The sequence below is a fragment of the Narcine bancroftii genome, chromosome 4, assembly GCF_036971445.1.
Source record: "Narcine bancroftii isolate sNarBan1 chromosome 4, sNarBan1.hap1, whole genome shotgun sequence".
In the NCBI taxonomy this organism is placed as follows: Eukaryota; Metazoa; Chordata; class Chondrichthyes; order Torpediniformes; family Narcinidae; genus Narcine; species Narcine bancroftii.
Genome location: NC_091472.1, coordinates 288,183,505 through 288,204,382, shown reverse-complemented (window position 1 = coordinate 288,204,382; position 20,878 = coordinate 288,183,505). Strand labels below are relative to the sequence as shown.

The following is a 20,878-nucleotide window of genomic DNA, read 5'->3' as shown; positions in this document are numbered from 1 at the left end:
TAACATTTTTCAAAGAATATGAGCTGAATGCAGGCAAATTAGACCAGTTTGGTCTGCCCGAATAAGTTGGGCTGACTACCACTCCGATGATCTTGCTCAGAACAGGAGGACTTGCTTTTCAGTGATGTGCATACACTACCGATAAGAAGAATGATTGCCTTCTCCGCAGGAAAACGAATCTCAGGGTGGTATGTGATGTCGTCTATGTGCTTTGACAATAAATTTGAACTTTTGAACTGTTTATGTACTTGGCTGAGGAGCTAATTGAGTGAAGCTACAATCTGTGAGATTATATTTGAATCAGATCCCAGCCTCAACCACCAACGATTGCCCCCTTTTCCTCAGCCCTACTGTATTTAAACACAGAATCTCCCTTCTGGGCTCCGCCCAAGTCGGCAAAACTTCCTATATTCCACACAGATAATCCTTTCTCTGAAACTTCAAACTTTTTTTTTAACCTTTATCTTTTACCAGTTTCGAGGAAAGATTGTTGCTGTGAAAAGCAGAAAATACTGGAAACATTCGGTGGTTAAAGGACCATCCGTGGAAAGAGAAACCCCGAGTCAAGGTTTCAAGTCTCCAACCACTTGTCAGAAGTGGGAAAGTGCAAGAGCAAATTAATTTTAGGTGCCGGAGAACTTTATAAAAGATTGATAGGGCAAAGAGAATATCTCTGATAGAGAGAGGGCAGGGTGATTCCAATGACTGTGAAATTGCCAATTGGTCAATTAGTGAGAGCAGTTCAAAAGCGAGGAAATAAACAAATAAATGTTAAAGCTGTGAACACGTGGAAATACAACATAGCTTCTTATCGGAGAGGCATGTTATTCAGAATGATTCCTTCTCAAAAATAAAGAAAAAGAAAGTGAACAAAGAGAAACTGGAGGGACTCAGCAGGTCAGATGGCATCTGTGGAGAAAATCTCTTTCTCTTTGGCTTGGCTTCGCGGACGAAGATTTATGGAGGGGGTAAAAAGTCCACGTCAGCTGCAGGCTCGTTTGTGGCTGACCAGTCCGATGCGGGACAGGCAGACACGATTGCAGCGGTTGCAAGGGAAAATTGGTTGGTTGGGGTTGGGTGTTGGGTTTTTCCTCCTTTGCCTTTTGTCAGTGAGGTGGGCTCTGCGGTCTTCTTCAAAGGAGGCTGCTGCCCGCCAAACTGTGAGGCGCCAAGATGCACGGTTTGAGGCGTTATCAGCCCACTGGCGGTGGTCAATGTGGCAGGCACCAAGAGATTTCTTTAGGCAGTCCTTGTACCTTTTCTTTGGTGCACCTCTGTCACGGTGGCCAGTGGAGAGCTCGCCATATAATACGATCTTGGGAAGGCGATGGTCCTCCATTCTGGAGACGTGACCCATCCAGCGCAGCTGGATCTTCAGCAGCGTGGACTCGATGCTGTCGACCTCTGCCATCTCGAGTACCTCGACGTTAGGGGTGTGAGCGCTCCAATGGATGTTGAGGATGGAGCGGAGACAACGCTGGTGGAAGCGTTCTAGGAGCCGTAGGTGGTGCCGGTAGAGGACCCATGATTCGGAGCCGAACAGGAGTGTGGGTATGACAACGGCTCTGTATACGCTTATCTTTGTGAGGTTTTTCAGTTGGTTGTTTTTCCAGACTCTTTTGTGTAGTCTTCCAAAGGCGCTATTTGCCTTGGCGAGTCTGTTGTCTATCTCATTGTCGATCCTTGCATCTGATGAAATGGTGCAGCCGAGATAGGTAAACTGGTTGACCGTTTTGAGTTTTGTGTGCCCGATGGAGATGTGGGGGGGCTGGTTGTCATGGTGTGGAGAAAATATGGTCATGTTAAAAACCTGATAAAGAATCCCAACCCAAAACATTTTACCATTTCTTTCCCTGGATACTGCCTCACTCAAAATTCTGGCATCTCTAGTTTTTGGTTTCTCTAATAGAACAACTTTTATACTGAAGAACAAACTGCATGTATACTCCTTGCCTTAGTTCTCTTCCTATTGGTGTGAAACAGATTGTAGATGAACCATTTATGTAACTACGAACAGAAAATCGGAAACTGTTCTGTAGATAATATCCTTTTGCATCATTTAGCCATTGTTTAAGTTGGGTAAAGGAAAGTGCACCTTAAAGCCACAAGTGTTAATGTTACACATTATTACATTAGTTACATCCTATGTCCTCCTTTGTGGAGAACTATGGTGTTTCATTTCTTTGTTTATGTTTCATAATTCAAATTTTAAAATGTATTAACATTAGTTATCAGGGCAATTCTTATGGTTTGTTCTTTCAAACACAATTCCCTGTGATTGGACAAATGTAATATTGCTTATAAATTGGGAAAACGACAAGATGATAAAATATGTCAGTGCAGAGTTTAAGTTAAGTTTGGAAGTGAAAAGATAAAATGGCACACAGCTTTCATTAGGTCCTTTTAGAGTTAAAAAAAAAAGCAAATAAGACGGATATTCTCTGACTTAACTTGTTGAAAGCTCCAAGGGCGGACTCAGGAGGCAAACTCAGATCCGCCTGGGGTGCGGGGTAGGGTCAGAGGTGGTGCAACTCTTTCCACCTCCTCCCTGAAGGCAATGCCAGTGAAAGCAGCTGCGTTGGGCGGGCTGATGGCGTCCCGATGACATCGTCAGCCCACGATCCGGGAGTGGGATTTTTTAAATCCCGTAATCTGTAATATAGCTAATCACATTGAGTAGGAGATCTGCCTGAGTCCTAAGACTGCTTGGACAGATCTCCACCACCACTCTTACCTGCTCTTCGGTCACCATTTAGGGTGTTGGCCATTTTTCTTTCTCGGCTTTTATGGATGACATCACAGAGACGGGCGGCACTACTGCACCACTCGCCCCACCTTCCTCAGCTCCAGAAGACGGCTCCAGACGCTGCTCAGAAAGAAAGCCACACTGGATCTGCCTTATAGGCCTTCTCCATTTTTTTCTTTTCAATGAGCTGCCTTCAAGGCGGAGTTACGCCATAATAGTGCCTAGTGACAGTAAGTAAGGGACAGCTTTAAGGATGATTCAAATGAACTAATAACATTTGTCCCTTGAGGGACTAATGTATAAAATGTCTCCTGGTAGGGAAACGTGAGTAGTTGACAGATCTGGCATAAAGAAAGCAATGAGGAAGGATTTAGGAACCTCTGATTTAATAAGTTACCAATTCAGAATCCTGACATAGTACATGTGCACTGTTATGCAAATCAAACAAGGAAACAAGGAACCTTATTTAAATGAAAGAGAAAAGAGAGCACTCTTAACTATAAAGAGGTTGACTCGAGATGCTTAGTGCATTGATTTTCAAATGAGGGATGGGTCCCCTGGGAAGCACAGTACTGTTAGAGGGTTATCAGGCAGGACTGGGTACTGGATGAACTTAACAATTATTGTAAAGAAATTAGCGTGGTGAATCAGGCAGAGAGAAGAATAGAGACAACAAATATGTCTACAGCTGGACTCGGCAAAAATGCTTGAGTAGGGCCTTGTTATAGAAGTGTGCTTTTCATAAGTATTGTTCTTGTCTTCTTCTTGGCTTGGCTTCGCGGACGAAGCTTTATGGAGGGGTAAATGTCCACGTCAGCTGCAGGCTCATTTGTGGCTGACAAGTCCGATGCGGGACAGGCTGACACGGTTGCAGCGGTTGCAGGGGAAAATTGGTTGGTTGGGGTTGGGTGTTGGGTTTTTCCTCCTTTGTCTTTTGTCAGTGAGGTGGGCTCTGCGGTCTTCTTCAAAGGAGGTTGCTGCCTGCCGAACTGTGAGGCGCCAAGATGCACGGTTTGAGGCGATATCAGCCCATTGGCGGTGGTCAATGTGGCAGCCACCAAGAGATTTCTTTAGGCAGTCCTTGTACCTCTTCTTTGGTGCACCTCTGACACGATGGCCAGTGGAGAGCTCACCATAGAACACGATCTTGGGAAGGCGATGGTCCTCCATTCTGGAGACGTGACCTACCCAGCGCAGTTGGATCTTCAACAGCGTGGATTTGATGCTGTTCTTGTAATACAATAAAAATAAAGCAACATTTTACATTGAATAAACCCAGCAACTAAAAAGGGCAGAGATTGCTACAGTGACGTAAAGTGACAAATATAATTCACTTTGTCGTCTCAATTAGATGGGCTAGTAGTGTGCCGTCAAAACATTTCACATGTCCTGTAACTCCCAGTTATAAACTCTTGATTAATTTTAATCATTATTTCCAATTCCCACTGACAAATGTAGGTACGGTTCCAAAATGTAATTTGGGGAAACCAATGATCATAGAGTGAAACCAAAACACTGCCATATGCTGGAAATTTGAAATGAAATGTTGATAGCACTCAGTGCCAATGAGAAGAGAAGTAAAGTTGATCTTTCAGGCCAAAGGTGAATGAGAAAGCTCCTGAGTTTTAGAAATTTGGGGAGGTCAGAGGTTGACTGAATGGATAGGACAAAAACAAATATTTCTGATCGATTCAAGCCTGCCACCCCAGAACTCAGATTCAAATTCATCAAATTCGGATAACTTGATTTTCCTGTTTCATAACAAAAGTGCCAGTAAAACCATCCACAATGGGCAGTGAGGTTAGCGTAGTGGTTGGTGACCCGGATTTGAATCCGCCACTGTCTGTGTGGGTCCACGTGGGTTTCCCCCAGGTGCTCTAGAATCCTCCCATGCTCAAAAGATGTTCAAGATTAATAGGTTGATTGATCATATGAGTGTAATTGGGCAGCATGGGCGTGTGGGCCAGAAGAGCCTATAACCCTGCTGTATCTCTAAATAAATAAAATTAATTAAAATCTCATATGAGCCATTTTTTTCTTTCTTCAGGAACACAGGCTGATCTACTGTGCATTTCTAATACTCTTTTGGTTTCAGGATTCAGCAAAAGTTTGGAACTACACTTGGTCCACTAAGTCCATGGCAGCTCCTGGAACAGCAATCCAGTCACTTCCATTTCATTTCCCTCTAGCCCTGCAGATTAAGTAAAAACACACAGGTGGAGAAACTTGGCAGGCCAAGCAGTGTCCTTTACATAGCAGAGGTAAAAAATAGCATAACCAACATTTTGGTTATGTATTTTTCCCTTTGCTATATAAAGGACACTGCTTGACCTGCTGAGTTTCTCCAGCTGTGTGTTTTTACTTCAACCACGGGTCTGCAGATTTTTGAGTTTTACCGCAGATTAAGTGCCTATCCAATTCCCCTTTGAAGGACAGTTTCCTTCCTTAAAGGGAGTGTTCCAGATCATGACCATAGTCTAAATAATCTGCTAATATGAAGAACTGCAATGACCTTGTATTATTTTCGAAAGCAACAATACCCAATTAATATTAATAAGGTGGCCTGGCTGGTGTAGTGGTTAGCGCCACACCTTTACAGCACCAGCGAATGGGGCTGGGGTTCGAATCCCGCAATGTTTGACAGGAGTTTGTACGTTCTCCCCATGTCTGTGTGGGTTTTCCCTTGGGGCTCCGGTTTCCTCCCACCGTTCGAAACATAATGGGGTGTAGGTTAATTGGGTGTAAATTGGGCGGCATGGACTCATGGACTGAAATGGCTTGTTACTGTGCTGTAGGTCTAAATTGAAATTTAAAATATATTGTGGTAATTTACTTGATACTATTGGAGTTGTATCTAAATCCACCCTAGTGGTTGCAGTAAGTAAGAATCTGGTGCTTCCATACATTGTGCTCTGTATCTGACAATAAACACTCAAACTCATACCTTGATAAGGAATAATATTTGAATCAAAATTAGTATCTTATAAAATAAGATGGTGAGAAAATCAATTACATAATTAGCAAACTAGTAAATACTTTATTTACTCAGTGTTGAATTGGGCTTTTATTTAATTTTCCAGGCATAACTAAAAGGGCAAAATTTAAGTAACTTCAAGCCAAAACATCTATTATTTGACAATAAAGCAGAGAAGTGCATGCACAAAGGTTCTACCCCTCTACAAAGGTATCCATGATGTCGTGCTGACCTGTGGAAACCTACTCCATAGGTTTTTCATCCAGATGCCTGTCTTTGTGTCCCATTCCTCTCCAGAGCAGTAATTTATCTTTTGTAACCATGTATTCCTGTTTTATTTTTGACATCTGTAGAATCTACTTCCAGCACCCTATCAGTGATTACCTCCCAGATCACAACGACATCCTATAAAACTTGCTTAACTACTCTTTCATTAGGCAAACAATGAACTGTTGAAGGAACCCCGCAGGTTACACGGCATCCAAGAGTAGAAACAGTGAGTCAAAATTTTGTGTTGGGGCTCTTTTGAGCTCCAGGTCTTTGGGCTCTCTCTCTCTCTCTCTCTCTCTCTCTGATTTTGAAAAATTCTAAAACTACTGACTTTTTATGGAGAAGGTCTTTGACTTCATTTGTCTCTCCATTTAACAGAAGTCCATCATACTTGATAATAATCTAACCCTTTTCTTTTGCACTTTCTGTTTGACGTTCAAATCATGTTCTTTTCTTCAAATTGTTTTTTTCCATATCAAACTGTTTAATGTAGGTCCTTCAGCTGCCAGCAAGAAACCTACCCCTCAACTGTTCTGGGGGGGGGGGGGGGGGTGGGGGAGGTAGGAAATCCAAGGTGATTGTTCTAGGTTTCATTTACATTCCAGTGTTGCTATGTACTTGCTTCAGCTCAGTTATGGTGGGAGGATGAGAGAATTTCCAAATGCAGTGCTATACCATCAAAAATCAGACCCCAGTGAGAAAAGATAATGCATTGGATTTTTTTTTGCTTCGTCCTTGGGTTCTAAAGTACAAAAACAAGTTCCAGTAATTGATTGATTAAATACGATAGTTGATAAGCACATGCAATGATAACACAATATTTATCTTTTGTATTGCTTTGCAGAATTTCTTCCTTTAAAAGCCTTGGTACTATTCAATACAATAATGTCCACCAGCCAAAATGACATTTACATTTGTATTTAACAGTAACCATTAAGTACAGGACAAAATTAAATATAAAGAACAACACAATGAAAACATTCTAAAACAGGTTGAATGATGTTTTGAGGTGGTTACATTGTCCTTTTCATAAAGTCAACTTTTGTTGAGATTGTATGTTTGAACTTGCTTGGCAGCCCCAGGAAGTTCATCACAATCGTCCGGCAGTTCCATGACAGTATGGCGGTGAAAGTTCTGGATGACAGCGATGATTCGGAGGCCTTCCCAGTGACAAATGGCATCAAACAAGGCAGCGTTCTTGCCCCGTCTCTGTTCAGTATGGTATTCTCTGCCATGCTGACAGATGCCTTCCGTAACTTCGAAGAAGGGATCCACGTCAGGTACAGGATTGATGGCAGGTTGTTCAACCTCAAGTTCCTGCAGGCAGTTACTAAGGTGCAAGAGACGGTCATCAGAGAATTCTTATTTGCTGATGACTGCGCACTCAATGCCACCACAGAGCAGAAGATGCAACGTGAAATGGATTGCTTCTCACATGCCTGCAACAACTTTGGTCTCACTATCAGCACCAAAAGGACCGAAGTTATGTACCAGCCTGCCCCAGGAAAGCCATACCAGGAGCCGCGCATCATGGTGAAGGGCCAGAACCTCCAGGCAGTCGACAACTTCACCTATCTGGGCAACATATTCTCTCGCACAGTGAATATAGATGCTGAGGTCAACAACAGGATTGCCAAAGCCAGCACCGCTTTTGGGAGACTCCATGAGAATGTCTGGGAGCAGAGTCAGTTGGGTTACCACCAAACTGAAGGTCTACTGTGCAGTGGTCCTTACCATCCTCCTTTACGCCAGTGAGACCTGGATTGTCTACAGCAGGCATGCCAAACTACTCAACCACTTTCACCTGAGCTGTGTCCACAGATGCCTCTACATCAGGTGGTAGGACAAAGTCCCCGACACAGAAATCCTGGAACGTGCTGGCCTCCTGCTGAAAGCTCAAGCCAGGTGGGCTGGACATGTGGTCAGAATGCCAGACAGCTGATTGCCTAAGCAGCTGCTATACAGAGAACAGTGTCAGGTCAAGCACTCAGTCGGGGTGGGGGGGGGGGGCAGAAGAATCATTACAAAGACTGCCTCAACTCATCCCTCAAAGGCCTGGGTGTTGACATCAACACGTGGGAGATGCTTGCCCTCAACCGTTCAGCTTGGCGCAACAAGATCACCATAGGACCCCATGTAGCTGAAGTCAGGGGCATCACCGAGGTGCAATGAAAGCGTACTGTACCCGAGCAGCATCCACTGCCATGACAGCACCCATCCACTTGTGTCCCACATGTGGGCGAGCCTTCAGAGCCCGGATTGGCCTCACCAGTCACTTCTGGACCTACAGCCACCAATCTCCCATTTGATTTTGAAGTCACAGTCACCTTTGACTATGAAAGATGAACAACAATGTTTGATTTAATATTAAACATACTAAATAGAAGGAAGGGTTAGTGTGTCTGGTGGTGGGATCCCATAGTATGTGCTGGAACTTCCAGCAGATAATGCATTGGATTGTGTCTGGTGGTGGGATTAAGATTAAATATACTAAATCATTTCAGCCCATCTGCTAGGCATGGCTAGCGTAACAGCACCATTAATCAGGACTGAGGTTCAAAACCTGCACTGTCTGTTAGGAGTTTGAATGTTCTCCTCGTGTCTGCGTGGGTTTCCTCCAGGGGCTCCAGTTTCCTCCCACCCTTTGAAACGTACCAAGGGTTGTCGGTTAATTGGGTGTAATTGGCAGCACAAGCTGCTGGCTTGTTACTGTACTGTATATCTAAAAAAAAATTAATAAAATATTTAGAGATTGCCAATCAGGATGTTGAGGTACTATGTTGATGGTCCTTTGGAGGAGCAATCAGACTTTGTAAGCAAAGAACAACCCGTAATTTTCTTAATACATTGAGTAATTGCAGGATGGCACTTGAAGACACATGATTCACCTCTCTGTGCTATTTATTATGTGACAGCCCTCGATGAAGGGCTCAAGCCCGAAACGTTGGTTATGTATTTTTACCTTTGCGACATAAAGGACACTGTTTGACCAGCTGAGTTTCTCCAGCATTTTATATTTTTACATTATTACGTAGGATGCTGCTTCAAAGAAATCTCCCTTCATTCAACAAGTCTTAATATGGATTTTGCAATTTATATGTAATAGTGAAGTTTAAATCAAATGACTGATTCGGAGCTGTTTGCTTCTTCAGAGACTGCAACAATGCACCAACAAAGGAGCAGTTTCTGGTGTGGTGGTACACCACGGGCCCACTGCAGGGAGAAACCTCTGTACCTGCAGATGAGCATGGGACAACACCTGACAGCTGTCAATCAGCCGACCTGAATGGACCAAGCCCCACCCAGTCAGGTGTCAATCACCCTCCAGGATATAAGCCTGAGCTGGCCCTTTGAAGTTACAATGTCACCGCTGCCTCTTTTGCTTTCGTGTGGTTGCTTCTGACCGACAGCGCACCACACCTGGATGCCTGATTTAGCTCCCTGAAGTTGACAAGTTTTACAGAGCATGAATGGACAAAGCTGAAGACTGTAATTGGAAATATTGTGGATTATCTTGACAAAAATAGACTCTCTTGCAGACATTTTATTGCTCTACTCCACGATCTTTTATACTGCTCTTTCAAGAGGCAATGAGCCAGAATCAATGTTTGTAAAATGTCCAATGTATACACCGAACAATGAAAATTTTGCTTCCTGAACATTTTAGGGGATATTTTATGGATTTTGGGCTGGCAATCATGAAAATCACTTGAAAGATTTCCTATCACAAGCCATTTTTTAGATATAACCTATTTTTGTGAACCATCCGGCTGATTGACAACAGGCTTCAAACAGACAAAACCATGAAATGCAAACATGTCATTGAAAGTTCATTTTCTGCATTCACACAGACATCTTCCCCGCTGATCTTTGGTGCAGTCAGTGACAAACATGGTGAAAGGTTTCATCAGGACATTGCGACCATGGAAAAGCGGTATCAGGGCAACTGGAATCCATCAATGCTGGCCAACTATTGTTGGACACTGACGCAAGAGTACAAATGAAAGTCAGCAGTAAAACATTTTTAGGTCATTTGAACAAACGCTGTGTGTCATTATAAGATTAAATATGCTAATTCAATAAAAGTTAATTTAATGTTTCTCTGATTTCCTAAAGCAAATTTGAAATTATCTTTCTGTTCATCTTGAAGTTGTCTATCATAAACCCCATTTTTTTTTCAGGTAGCAAACCTTTTGAAAAAAACTGTTGTCCAGTCAAATCAGGCAGTTCATAATAGTGCCTCGGAGTGCTCTGCCATCTTTTAACCTTCCACAGCTGAAAACTCACTGAGTGGTGTAAATTATTGTGACCACTTTTTGCACTCTTCTCCCTACACCTCCCAAAGCCAATGGGGTCTCAGAAACTCCACCATTGTGGGGCAGGGACAGGAAGCAACTGGAGTGAGGTGCTGAACTCTTTCCACCAAATTTCTCTGGACTTCGCATAATTCAGGGAAGACATTCAAGATTCTCATATTGCTGGGGACGTAACACTTTTAAAGAAGGCTTTGAGAAAATTCTTGAAGCAATTTACTTTGCTTTCCAGTGATCTCTGATTATGATGAAGCTTGGTGTACATTGCCTATTGTGGTAGTGTGGTTTTGTGTTTGCTGGTGATGTAGCTTGTCCGTCAGAGCTATCGGAGTATAATTAAAGGCCCTGTGCTGGAGGTGGTAGAATGTTGGTAGTGTGGTTTTGTGTTTGCTGGTGATGTAGCTTGTCCGTCAGAGCTATCGGAGTATAATTAAAGGCCCTGTGCTGGAGGTGGTAGAAAATGCAGATGTTGGTTTCTTTATCCTGCCAATGGATTTAAAATTCAACTGAATTGTTTATTGTCATGTGAGCAATAGAGTAGGAAAAAAAAGTGTTTGCATGGTATCCAGGCAATCAATACACAGTACAGCAGGTAATGAAAGAATAGAAACAAAGGTGCAGGGGAGAGAGGTACATTAAGCAGGCTATATAATGTTAAAGAGAAAAGTACAATTAAATAGTGCAAGGCATCATCTTTTACCAATGAGAGGTTATTCAGGAGTCTGATAACAGCAGGAAAGAAGCTGTCCTTGAATCTGGAGGTGCATATTTTCAAACTCATGCTGTGATCAGTACACAGCCATCTCACTTGAAGATAACCTTATATTTCCATGAGAGAAATACAGATGCTGCTGTCTTAAGCAGACAAAAAATTATATGATAATGGGTCCGGACCTGAAACGTTGACTAACTTGACCCAGGGATGCTTTCTGACCAGTTGAGTTTCTCAAGCAATTCTTTATCTGCTCATATATTCTGATGGCTTTCCTCTGTCAAATAATTCTCCATGCACTGTCATTCTGTTTAATATCCTTGCATGTATCACTTTATTAAATGGCAAACAGGCCTCTGATGGCAGAATCTAATCTGATTGCCAACACATTGGTGTTTGTGGGATGCTGCTCTGCATCTATCGGCTATTCTGTTCCCTTCCGTAAAGGACTGTGCATTAACTGGCTGTAAAAATGTTGAGACAACAGGCAATTGTGAAATGCACTGTAAATATATGTCTTTCTTTACTTCCTCAAGTTCTGATGAAACTGTCATTTCATGCTTCTGGTATCATATTTTAGTTTTCATATTTGTAAGGCATCTTCTTATATGGTTACAAATCTTTTTTTATTGTTTCATGTTTATTTTTCTGTAATTCAAGGTATCTTAGTGAAATGAATACAGAGGTAATAATTCTCAAAAATATATTTGTGAGGAAATAATTTAATTCAGTTGTATTTCACACTTAAATGTTTAAAATTTTCTAAGTTATGTTACAAAATCTAGTAATATGTACTTTTCACAAGAACAATATTTAAAAGAGTTGATTCACCTCACTGAAAGCTTTTCATGCAGATTAAGTTCAGGTTCAACTGTACAATACAAATGTGTTTGATTGCAAAGTACAAGCTTTTAAAGAATGTGGATTTTTTTGAGCAGTTAACTGGCAAGAATATATTCTTCAGAAGTCCTTTTGAAGGACTGAGATGTTCAGTTTAAATGAATGAAGCTACATTAACAATTGAATAAATCATATAGATTTCGCATTATACATGACGCTTAATACTGATTGTGTATTTAGTGATGTCATTCTCCCTGTTTTATACAAACCTGTAACTGATCAGCAGGGAAGTGTAGAGTGAGGAATTTGCCTGTAGAATATGCTTACGCTGAATCTAATGTGGTATGCTTTGTGCCTTTTGTGTGCTTGCTTTACTGAGAGCAACTGTATGATCAGTTCGACTGATAAAGGACTGAGCTCGACACAAAGTGCAAGAGGAAAACCACAGTGTTTCCAAACAGCCCCTAACACTTTATTTTGTTTCTTTCATCTTTTTTTTATACCAGGAATTGAGAAGTGGAAGTTCACCCTTCCTACCATCAAAGCAGCAGCTTGGAAATCTTTCAGAGTGTAGAGTTAGTGGAGACCTCAAGAAAACAATGGATGGCAAGGAAACAAGCAACGGTAAGAGTGGGTGCCTTAAAGGGCTTTGTCGTGGCAAATTTGTCGACAGTGTCAGATTCATTTGGAACTGCATGTTTTTCAGCTTTGCTTTAACTGTTGAAAAAGGTTTTATTCTGTTTAATTTACTGTAGTTCTTTATTTTGACCACTTTGTCTTAAGAAGGATAACATTTACTTCACTCTTATCCAAAGAATAAATTGCTATCTCATCCATTGCTCCAACTGCTCCTATCTCTCCATTTAGCCTCCAGCTTGGGAAGATAAGATTGCAGACTTTCCCCTTGTATTTTTAGTGAACTGTGGAGAGGGCCTCATTCTGTAGCTTCAGTTTCTGGAGATCAGTGGAGACTTTTGGTTTAAATTGTTTTCTCTTTCTCCTTTGCCCATCTCTGTAAGTCACTAGTGTAAGTAGGGTAGGTTGGTAGCATAGAAAGGCTGAGGAAATGGAATAAAATGTCAGATGACTGAGAGATCACTGTAAAACAATGCAGCCTGGAAATGTGAAGCATCTGTACACAATAGATTATTTTCCACTGCAGTGAAGGTGGAAGAGGAGATGCACTTGGAGCTGGTCATCAATCATGCACAAAGTATCAATGTGAAGCTGTCATTAACAGGTCTTCTCAGCTAGTGAGATATGTTTCAAGGACAATTGATTTGAAAACATTGTACCCACAGAGCCTAGACAATGATATGTTAATATTTGGGATGCCTATCTGAATTGTTGTATAAACCAGGTTCTCAAATATAATGTTACATTGGGTAAAGATCAAAGCTGAGAGACAAGCTGCTTTTGGAACAATTTTAAATGACACAAATAGACAAGATTTCACTTAATTAAAAAAAAAGGAAAGTGTAATCCACCCGAGGACACCAAAGGCACTTACTTGGCTCGCATTTTTTGTGATTGTGGAATAATCGTGAAGAAAACATTCTTGCGAGTTAAGAGGATAGAAGATCTTTTCCCAATTGTATTCACAAGCCTAATTTTCATTTGATATGTCATTATGCTCATTTTAATACAGTCACAACTCTGGAAGCAATCTTTTCTGTTAGGATAGCCACACCCTGACATTCCCTGCTAAACTCTATCACCTCTGGGCCCCACCCCAGTTTCTATCCCCTTTCACATCTGTAATTTTACCTATTTTACTTCAGTCTTGATAAAACCCAAAAAATTGACTGACCATTTCCACCTATGGATGTAGCCTGACCTGCTGAGTTCTCCAGCAATTATTTGTCTACTCAGTCACATATCCTGATGTAACTGTTTACTTCAGATGTTTGCATTCCCATTATAGTTTTTGATGTCAGAGATTCTTTGTCTTCAGTTGTTCTTGTACTTGGATGGTTCAGCTAAGTACACTGAGCAATTGCAATGTAAGGACGTTACAAAAACATCTCATGAAACAGGATAAACTGAGGCATGACAAAACGCATTGAAAAGCATCAGTAAGGCAGTTTATTGGAAAATAAGTGACAACAGTCTGAATTTTGATTTAGAGATGTGGTGTGGTCAGGCAGTGGAGAAATAATTCAAAACATGACGCTGGGCCAGAAGGAAATAATTATTTGGTGACCCACCAGGAAGTAGGAATCTGATGCAGCATGCATTTTACCCAAATTGGGTCGTACACTGATTGACAACTCCATATGTGAAGCTCGACTCATGGTGAAATGTAAACCAAAGCCCTTTTCCCCTGTTAAAAAGTTCCTCAATTTTGCATTGCTTTGTATTGGGGAATGGTAAATCAGGGAGGATTTTTTTTTGTTGCATGGAGGAGTTGTTTTAACTCAAAGAAAGAAAGGTCGGGTGTTCCTTAACTTTCTATTAGTTTGGGCAATCACCAGATGTTAAGTATTGTGAAATGTGTGGCATTTGCTTGTTACTTCTGAAGGTTATTACTTAATTTATAATTTATTCATTTAATCAGCATATCTGAATGACATTTGCTCAGGAGAATTAAATATGAAGTACATATTTCCATTAGTGTTTATCATACAACCTTGGCATGCTGCTTCCTAGATAGCATTGTACCAATCTGGACTGTAAATATTTAATCTCCACAGGGAGAAGGAAAACACGTTCTAATTATCAATTTTGATTAACTAGGCTATCCTCCTCTTTCATATCTTTACTCCAGTGTTAGCTGACAATTATTCACAAGTAATCAATGCCCCCAACAAAACCTTAAAAATAATGGTTATTTATTTACAGGGGCATGTAGGTACGACAGGCAAGACCTCCATTTACTGGTCATTCCGAACTACCCTTGGGAAGATACTGCTGAGTCATTTCTTTGAGTATTCTTGCTCATATCGTGACTGTGCTCCACACTGATATCATGTCGCAAATTCCATGGTTTTGGACAAGAGATAATGAAAGAATGGTGATTATCTTTCCAAGTTAGAAGAATGTGACACACGTGCAGATCAAGAGAGTCATAGAATATAGAACAGTACAGTATTGCAACAGACCCTTCAGCCCATGTTGTCCATGCTGAACATGATACCAAATTAAACAAAACCTCTGCTGGTAACCCATGATACACATCACTCTTATCTCTGTCTGTTACAAAGCCTGTTAAATGCCACTATCATTCAACTGGGTAGCCCGTTATAGGCATCAACCTCTGTGTTAAGACTTGCCTACGCATCTCCTTTAAACTTTTCTCGTTTCACCTTAAATGCATGTCCTCTGTTATGTGACCTATTGCCCTGGTAAAAATATTCTGATTTTCTATATTATCTATTATTCTCATAATTTCATTAACTTCTATCAGGTCTCCCTTCAATCTCTAATACTGCAAGAAGAATAACCCAAATTTGTCCATCCTCTTCCTATAGCTCAAAGCCTCTAATCCAGGCACCATCCTGGTAAATATTATTCTACTCCAAGAGGTAATGCCCTAGATATTCATCTGCACCATTTTTCTAACATTGCAACAGCATTAGCAAGCCCCCTTATTTTCTTATCAAGAGATATAGGAGTGCCAGTTTCAACTGTGCGAGAGGCTTCTTCGCGTAATGTTAAATCGTTTTAGGAACGAGAAACACACAGGTTGCACCTACTGCACAAGTGCAGTGCCTGACTTGGCGTCTCTGGCCTCATGAAGTGGTCATGAAAGGCTGGACATATTGCTGCTCTGCCTCACCAGATAACTGAAATAGTCCATCCCAAACCACCTTCCAATAGTGCATTCATCTACCACAGAGTATTAGCAAGGAATAGATTTGTTCTAACATGGGCGGTGAAAGTTTCCCACAGTGAACACAGAAACCAGCCTCTTTGTGCATGGATTGCTAGGGAAATGTGAGGAATTTGGCGAAACGTATGCACCACTTCTGGGTACAAATGTAAAAGTCATATTGACTTTGATAGTGGAGCTTATTTTGACTTTGGCGACACAGCAGTGGACAGTGTAGAGCAGAATGCAACATGTGGCATTTTACAGCAGAGCCAACCTGAGGTAAGGTTTCCAAGAGTGAGGATAACCCAGTCTTCGACTTTGAGAGTAGGCAAGCACCCATGCAATTTTATACTTGATGATTGCAAGTGTTAGAGATGTGGTTTGACGACTACTTAGTGAAAAGGCAAGCTGCATAGAAATTGCTACTGGAGGAAGGATAATTAGCAGGGCCTCCATGCGAAACGTGGGCTAAGGAAGTTCTTGGTGTCACCTCTTCTGCTACATCTCCTTCATTTACCTTTTGTTCGATTCCCATCAAATGAACACAGAATAACTTTTTTTTTGTAAGATTTCTTCAAGCTTTTCTGGCTATTTAAGGAATGTAGACAGCCATTGAAATCACTAGGATCCCAGTCTGGGGCAGTCCATCCTTTATAGACAGTGGTGCAGTTCTACACCTATTTCTGCAAATCTCCCTGACCCCTTAAATACTGTTTAATCTGAATGCCCAGTTGATTTAAAAAACGATTCTTATGTGAGTGAACACCACAGTCATAATTATGACTAATCGGTGCAAATTCCTGTGAGAAATGCATTGATGCTGTAATTGATATGATTTAGGCAAGTTAGATACCAGAAAAATAGGTGCATGAAACCCTTTCAGAATAGAATTTATGATTGACATTACTTCTGCCACAAAATTGGTAAATGCTGTACTAGCAACAATTTTTATCTGCAAATTGGATTGTGCCAATGAATTTATGGAGTTCCATTATACCCCTCCCAGGACACCTCTGTAGGTGTCCTTCAGACCAGTGTCAGGTCCATCTGTCTTTATGTGCTTTTTGAAGCGAAAAATGATGTGCAGAATCTCTCCTCCAAATAATCAGGTGCTGTGTCTTACAATAGCCAATGTGAGATCAACACGTAGAAAGCAGCTGGATTGGATAACATACCCTGCAGGGTTCTCAGGGGATGTGGGTCTCAGCTGGCAGATGACTCACTGATATCTTTAACATCTCCCTAAGTAGTGCCTTGGTTCCAATGTGCTTCAAAGCCACCACCATTGTCCTTGTGCCGAAGAAGTCGTCTGTGTCCTGCCTCAATGATTACCGCCCTGTCGCACTTACATCTACCGTCATGAAGTGCTTTGAGAGGCTCATCGTGGGGCACATCAAGCTCCTGCTGCCCCCGTCACTGGACCCCCTGCAGTTCATATATAGATCCAACTGCTCTACAGATGATGCCATCGTCACCACCCTCCATCTTGCCCTCACCCACCAGGAAAACAAGGACTTGTATGTTCAAATGCTGTTTATTGATTTCAGTTCACCATTCAATACAATCATACTTCAGTATCTGATAGGGAAGTTGAGCCTGCTGGGCCTAAACACCTCCCTCTGCCATTAGATTCTCGACTTCCTGTTGGGGAGAACTCAGGCATTCACTAAGCACAAGGGCCCCCCAGGGCTGTGCTTAATCCATTGCTGTTCACTCTTCTGACTCATGACTCCAGTGAAGACAATGCTTCCAATGGACAGCGATGACCTCACACACAGGATGTCTGAGCATTGTCTGTCCGTGATATTTTATTGGTAGCAGCTTTGTTGCCATGAACTATTTGGGACAATGGACCTCTTTTTATTCTGTACAATGCTGGCATTATTTCCTTCGGGTGGGATCTGCTGTTCATACATTGGAAGCATATCAGATAGGAGAGATTTAGCAGCTTCTGGTCTCTTCATGTCTGGGTGGAAATAGATAACGTAGAACATTGCAGGCCATTCAGCCCAATACAATTGTTGTGGGCCTTATCAGCAAGAATGACGAGTCAGCATACAGAGATGAGGAGCACTCGCTAACAGACTGGTGCAGAGCCAACAACTTGCATCTGAACGCTAATAAAACAAAAGAGATGATTGTCGATTTCAGGAGGGCCTGGGGGTCCACTCTCTGTTGACCATTGATGGCTCTATCATTGAGGTTGTCAAGAGTACCAAGTTTCTTGGTATGCACTTGACGGAGAATCTCACCTGGACCCTCAGCACTAGCTCCATAGCCAAGAAAGCCCAGCAGCGCCTCTACTTCCTACGAAGGCTGAGGAAAGTTCATTTCCCACCCTCCATCCTCACTACATTTTACAGGGGATGTATCGAGAGAAATCTGATTAATTGCATCATTGCCTCGTTTGGAAACTGTACCATCTCAGACCGTAAGGTGCTGCAGAGGATAGTGGAGTCAGTGGAGAAGATTATTGGGGTCTCTCTTTCTACCATGATGGATGTTTACAACACACGATGCATGTGGAAGGAAAGTAACATTATGAAGGACTTTTCACACCCCTCTTGTAAACTTTTCTCCCTTCTGCCATCTAGAAGGAGGTATCGTAGCATTCTGACCCACACAGATTGTGCAACAGTTTTTTTTTTATCCCCCAAGCCATCAGGGTCCTTTATTATGAGAATATATGTGTACTAGTATATCATGGATTTTTATTTATTAGTCTTAATATTTAACTCTTATTATGTAAATCTGCTCCATGGTCCTGGAGAAACGCCATCTCGTCATTACTGTGCACTCCATTAGCAGTAATGGTATGAACGACAAATAAAGGTGACTTGACTAGACTTGACTTTAACAGTTTCATGAATGACTTCCCATGATAAGATGAGGAATGATGTTGTTGGCCGATGATTGCACCATGTTCACTTAAAGCTCCTTAGCAAATGAAGCAATCCATACTTGCGTTCACAACATGTGGCCAAGTGTCAGCCCTTGCCTGATAGATATCAAGTCATATTCATGTCGCAAAAGTGCCAGAATCCAATCATCTATGGCTGACATTTAATGGCATTATCAAAGCCAAAGGCCTCTGCTTTAATATTCAGGGAATTACAATTTAACAAAAAACTCAAGAGGGCATGTCACATCCGTGACTATAAGGGCAGGCCACCCAGCTGTCCTGGGATGTTCATTGCTAACACCCTAAATAATTTCTGCCATTGACAAGGCATGATGCAGGAGCATGACACCTGGATTGAGCACAATGTCAGCTCCCAAGAAGCACAACACCATCCAGGACAATGCTGTTGTTTGACTGGCATCTCACCTATCACTCCAAGTGTTAATTCATGCATGTACAGCATCTACAAAATACACTGCACTGATTAGACTCCTCTAACAACACTTCCAAAATACTTCTGCTATCAAGGGTTCCAGGAGTATGTTAACACTAGTACAGGCAAGCATGTAAATGCTACTACTCTCTCAACTTGGAAATTTATCATCACTGGATTTGAATCCTGGATCTCCCTCCCAAGAGCACTGGTGAAAATTCTGTGGTTTAACACTGATTCCACCGGTGTTCCAAAGCTACTGAGCTGAAGAGCTGGATAAGCTTTGTGTCTGGTTTCTAAGCTGGATGCCAGCCATATCTGGCATATGTAGCATGTCTCATTCATTTCAAGTGGATTACCAACAATATGAGCTTGCTCAGTCTTTATTTTCTTTATTATTCTGCATTTTGTTTGGTTTTAATGATTGAACAATAGATTAATGTGTTTTAAATTTAAAATTGTTTATTTTCTTATGTGATTTAAATCATCGTCTGTTTTTAAATGTATTGTGAGATGCTTATAGATATCAGCATGATGTTGAATGGAGCTTTAGTTTGGTCACCACTTGTGGTCCTGTCCCTGTAGCACAAAGGCCTTAAGGTAGTTGACAATCATTAGAAATAAGGGTGAGTTTGTTGGTTAGTATGAGCGTAATCCAGCTGAAAATCTTTCACAACACAGGACACATTGCCAGTTGCAAACCTTGCCAAGTCAATCACAAGCACCGACCTGTCCATTGAAAGCATCGTTTGATGCTTTCTGTCCTGCATTTAAATTTAATTTTTAAAATTATTTAGACATATGGCACCGTAACAGGCCCTACCAGCCCACGAACAGTGCCGGATTTAGACTTGGTGAGCCCCTAAACTATATAAACTTTGGTGGCCCCTTGTCAAAAAATTATGCCAGAATGTCTCACAAAACCTGAAAACATATATGCCTTTTAATTATTTAATAGCAAGGCATTTAAAGTGAAAATTAAAATTATTTTCAAATTAATGCATTTACTGATTACATAATTATAATTTGGTTGGCATGATCTCTATTATAGATTATAATATAGTATAGCCTGGAAACAATACTTAAATGTCATTTTAAAAATTATTTTAACATACATTAATATATATGCAAAATACTAACTAAATAAGTAATAATGAACGATTGCAAAATCATAAAAATGATATCAGATATGTGTACGATTATATATATATATATATATATATATATATATATATACACACACACACATTAGTTATTGCACATCAAACCAGGAAGAATAACGTTTTTTCCAATTTAATATATTACATTGTAGCAATCATGCTATATGTGGTCATGGAGAAGAACAGCACGCACACAAAAGCTTTGGTCGAGACCGATTTATTCCACTGGCCATTGCATTTATATGGGCCTCAGGCGTTGGCCCCGCGTCATCAGAGCCACGGCCTGGGATTGGCTGGCGTTTCCGCCATAGCTTCCCGTCTTCTCAATGTGCGGGAAGACCAGAGCCATCCCCAGGTCCTTGCAGTCACTGTGCTCGTCGGTCATTTTGTGGGGCGGTCCACGTCTCTGTGCATAGTGCGCTACACAATCCTCCCCCCCCACCAGAACCGGCGATTGGGCCATTGTCCACTGACTTGGGTAGTCTGCAATACGTCACGGGGGAGGAGTGGAGACCGGCTGGCAGCAATGTGCCAAAGCTGGAATTGAGCTTCAGCCTGCTCAAACCACACGTGTGGCTGCGACACCCAAAGCATTGGGAGCCTGAGAGAGACTGCATGGTCTGTCATCTTCAAGTCCAACTGCCGGTTGGAACTGTCGGGGTCATCAATGTAGCGATCGTGCTACATGGGCACGGGGAAGAACGACGTGCACAC

General features: G+C 41.6%; 1 protein-coding gene across 5 annotated transcripts in view; it reads left to right on the top strand.

Moving 5' to 3' along the window:
* Positions 1-20,878, top strand: part of xirp2b (xin actin binding repeat containing 2b) — a 130,854-nt gene that overhangs the window by 31,960 nt on the left and 78,016 nt on the right. For 3 of the 5 annotated variants that reach the window (XM_069935322.1, XM_069935320.1, XM_069935325.1), the window contains exon 2: positions 12,362-12,479. In XM_069935322.1, coding sequence (XP_069791423.1) covers positions 12,362-12,479 — 118 coding nt within the window. Of the gene's footprint in view, positions 1-11,589; positions 11,701-12,118; positions 12,198-12,361; positions 12,480-20,878 lie in introns of those variants that run through there. The other 2 variants (XM_069935323.1, XM_069935326.1) reach the window with 2 other exon arrangements.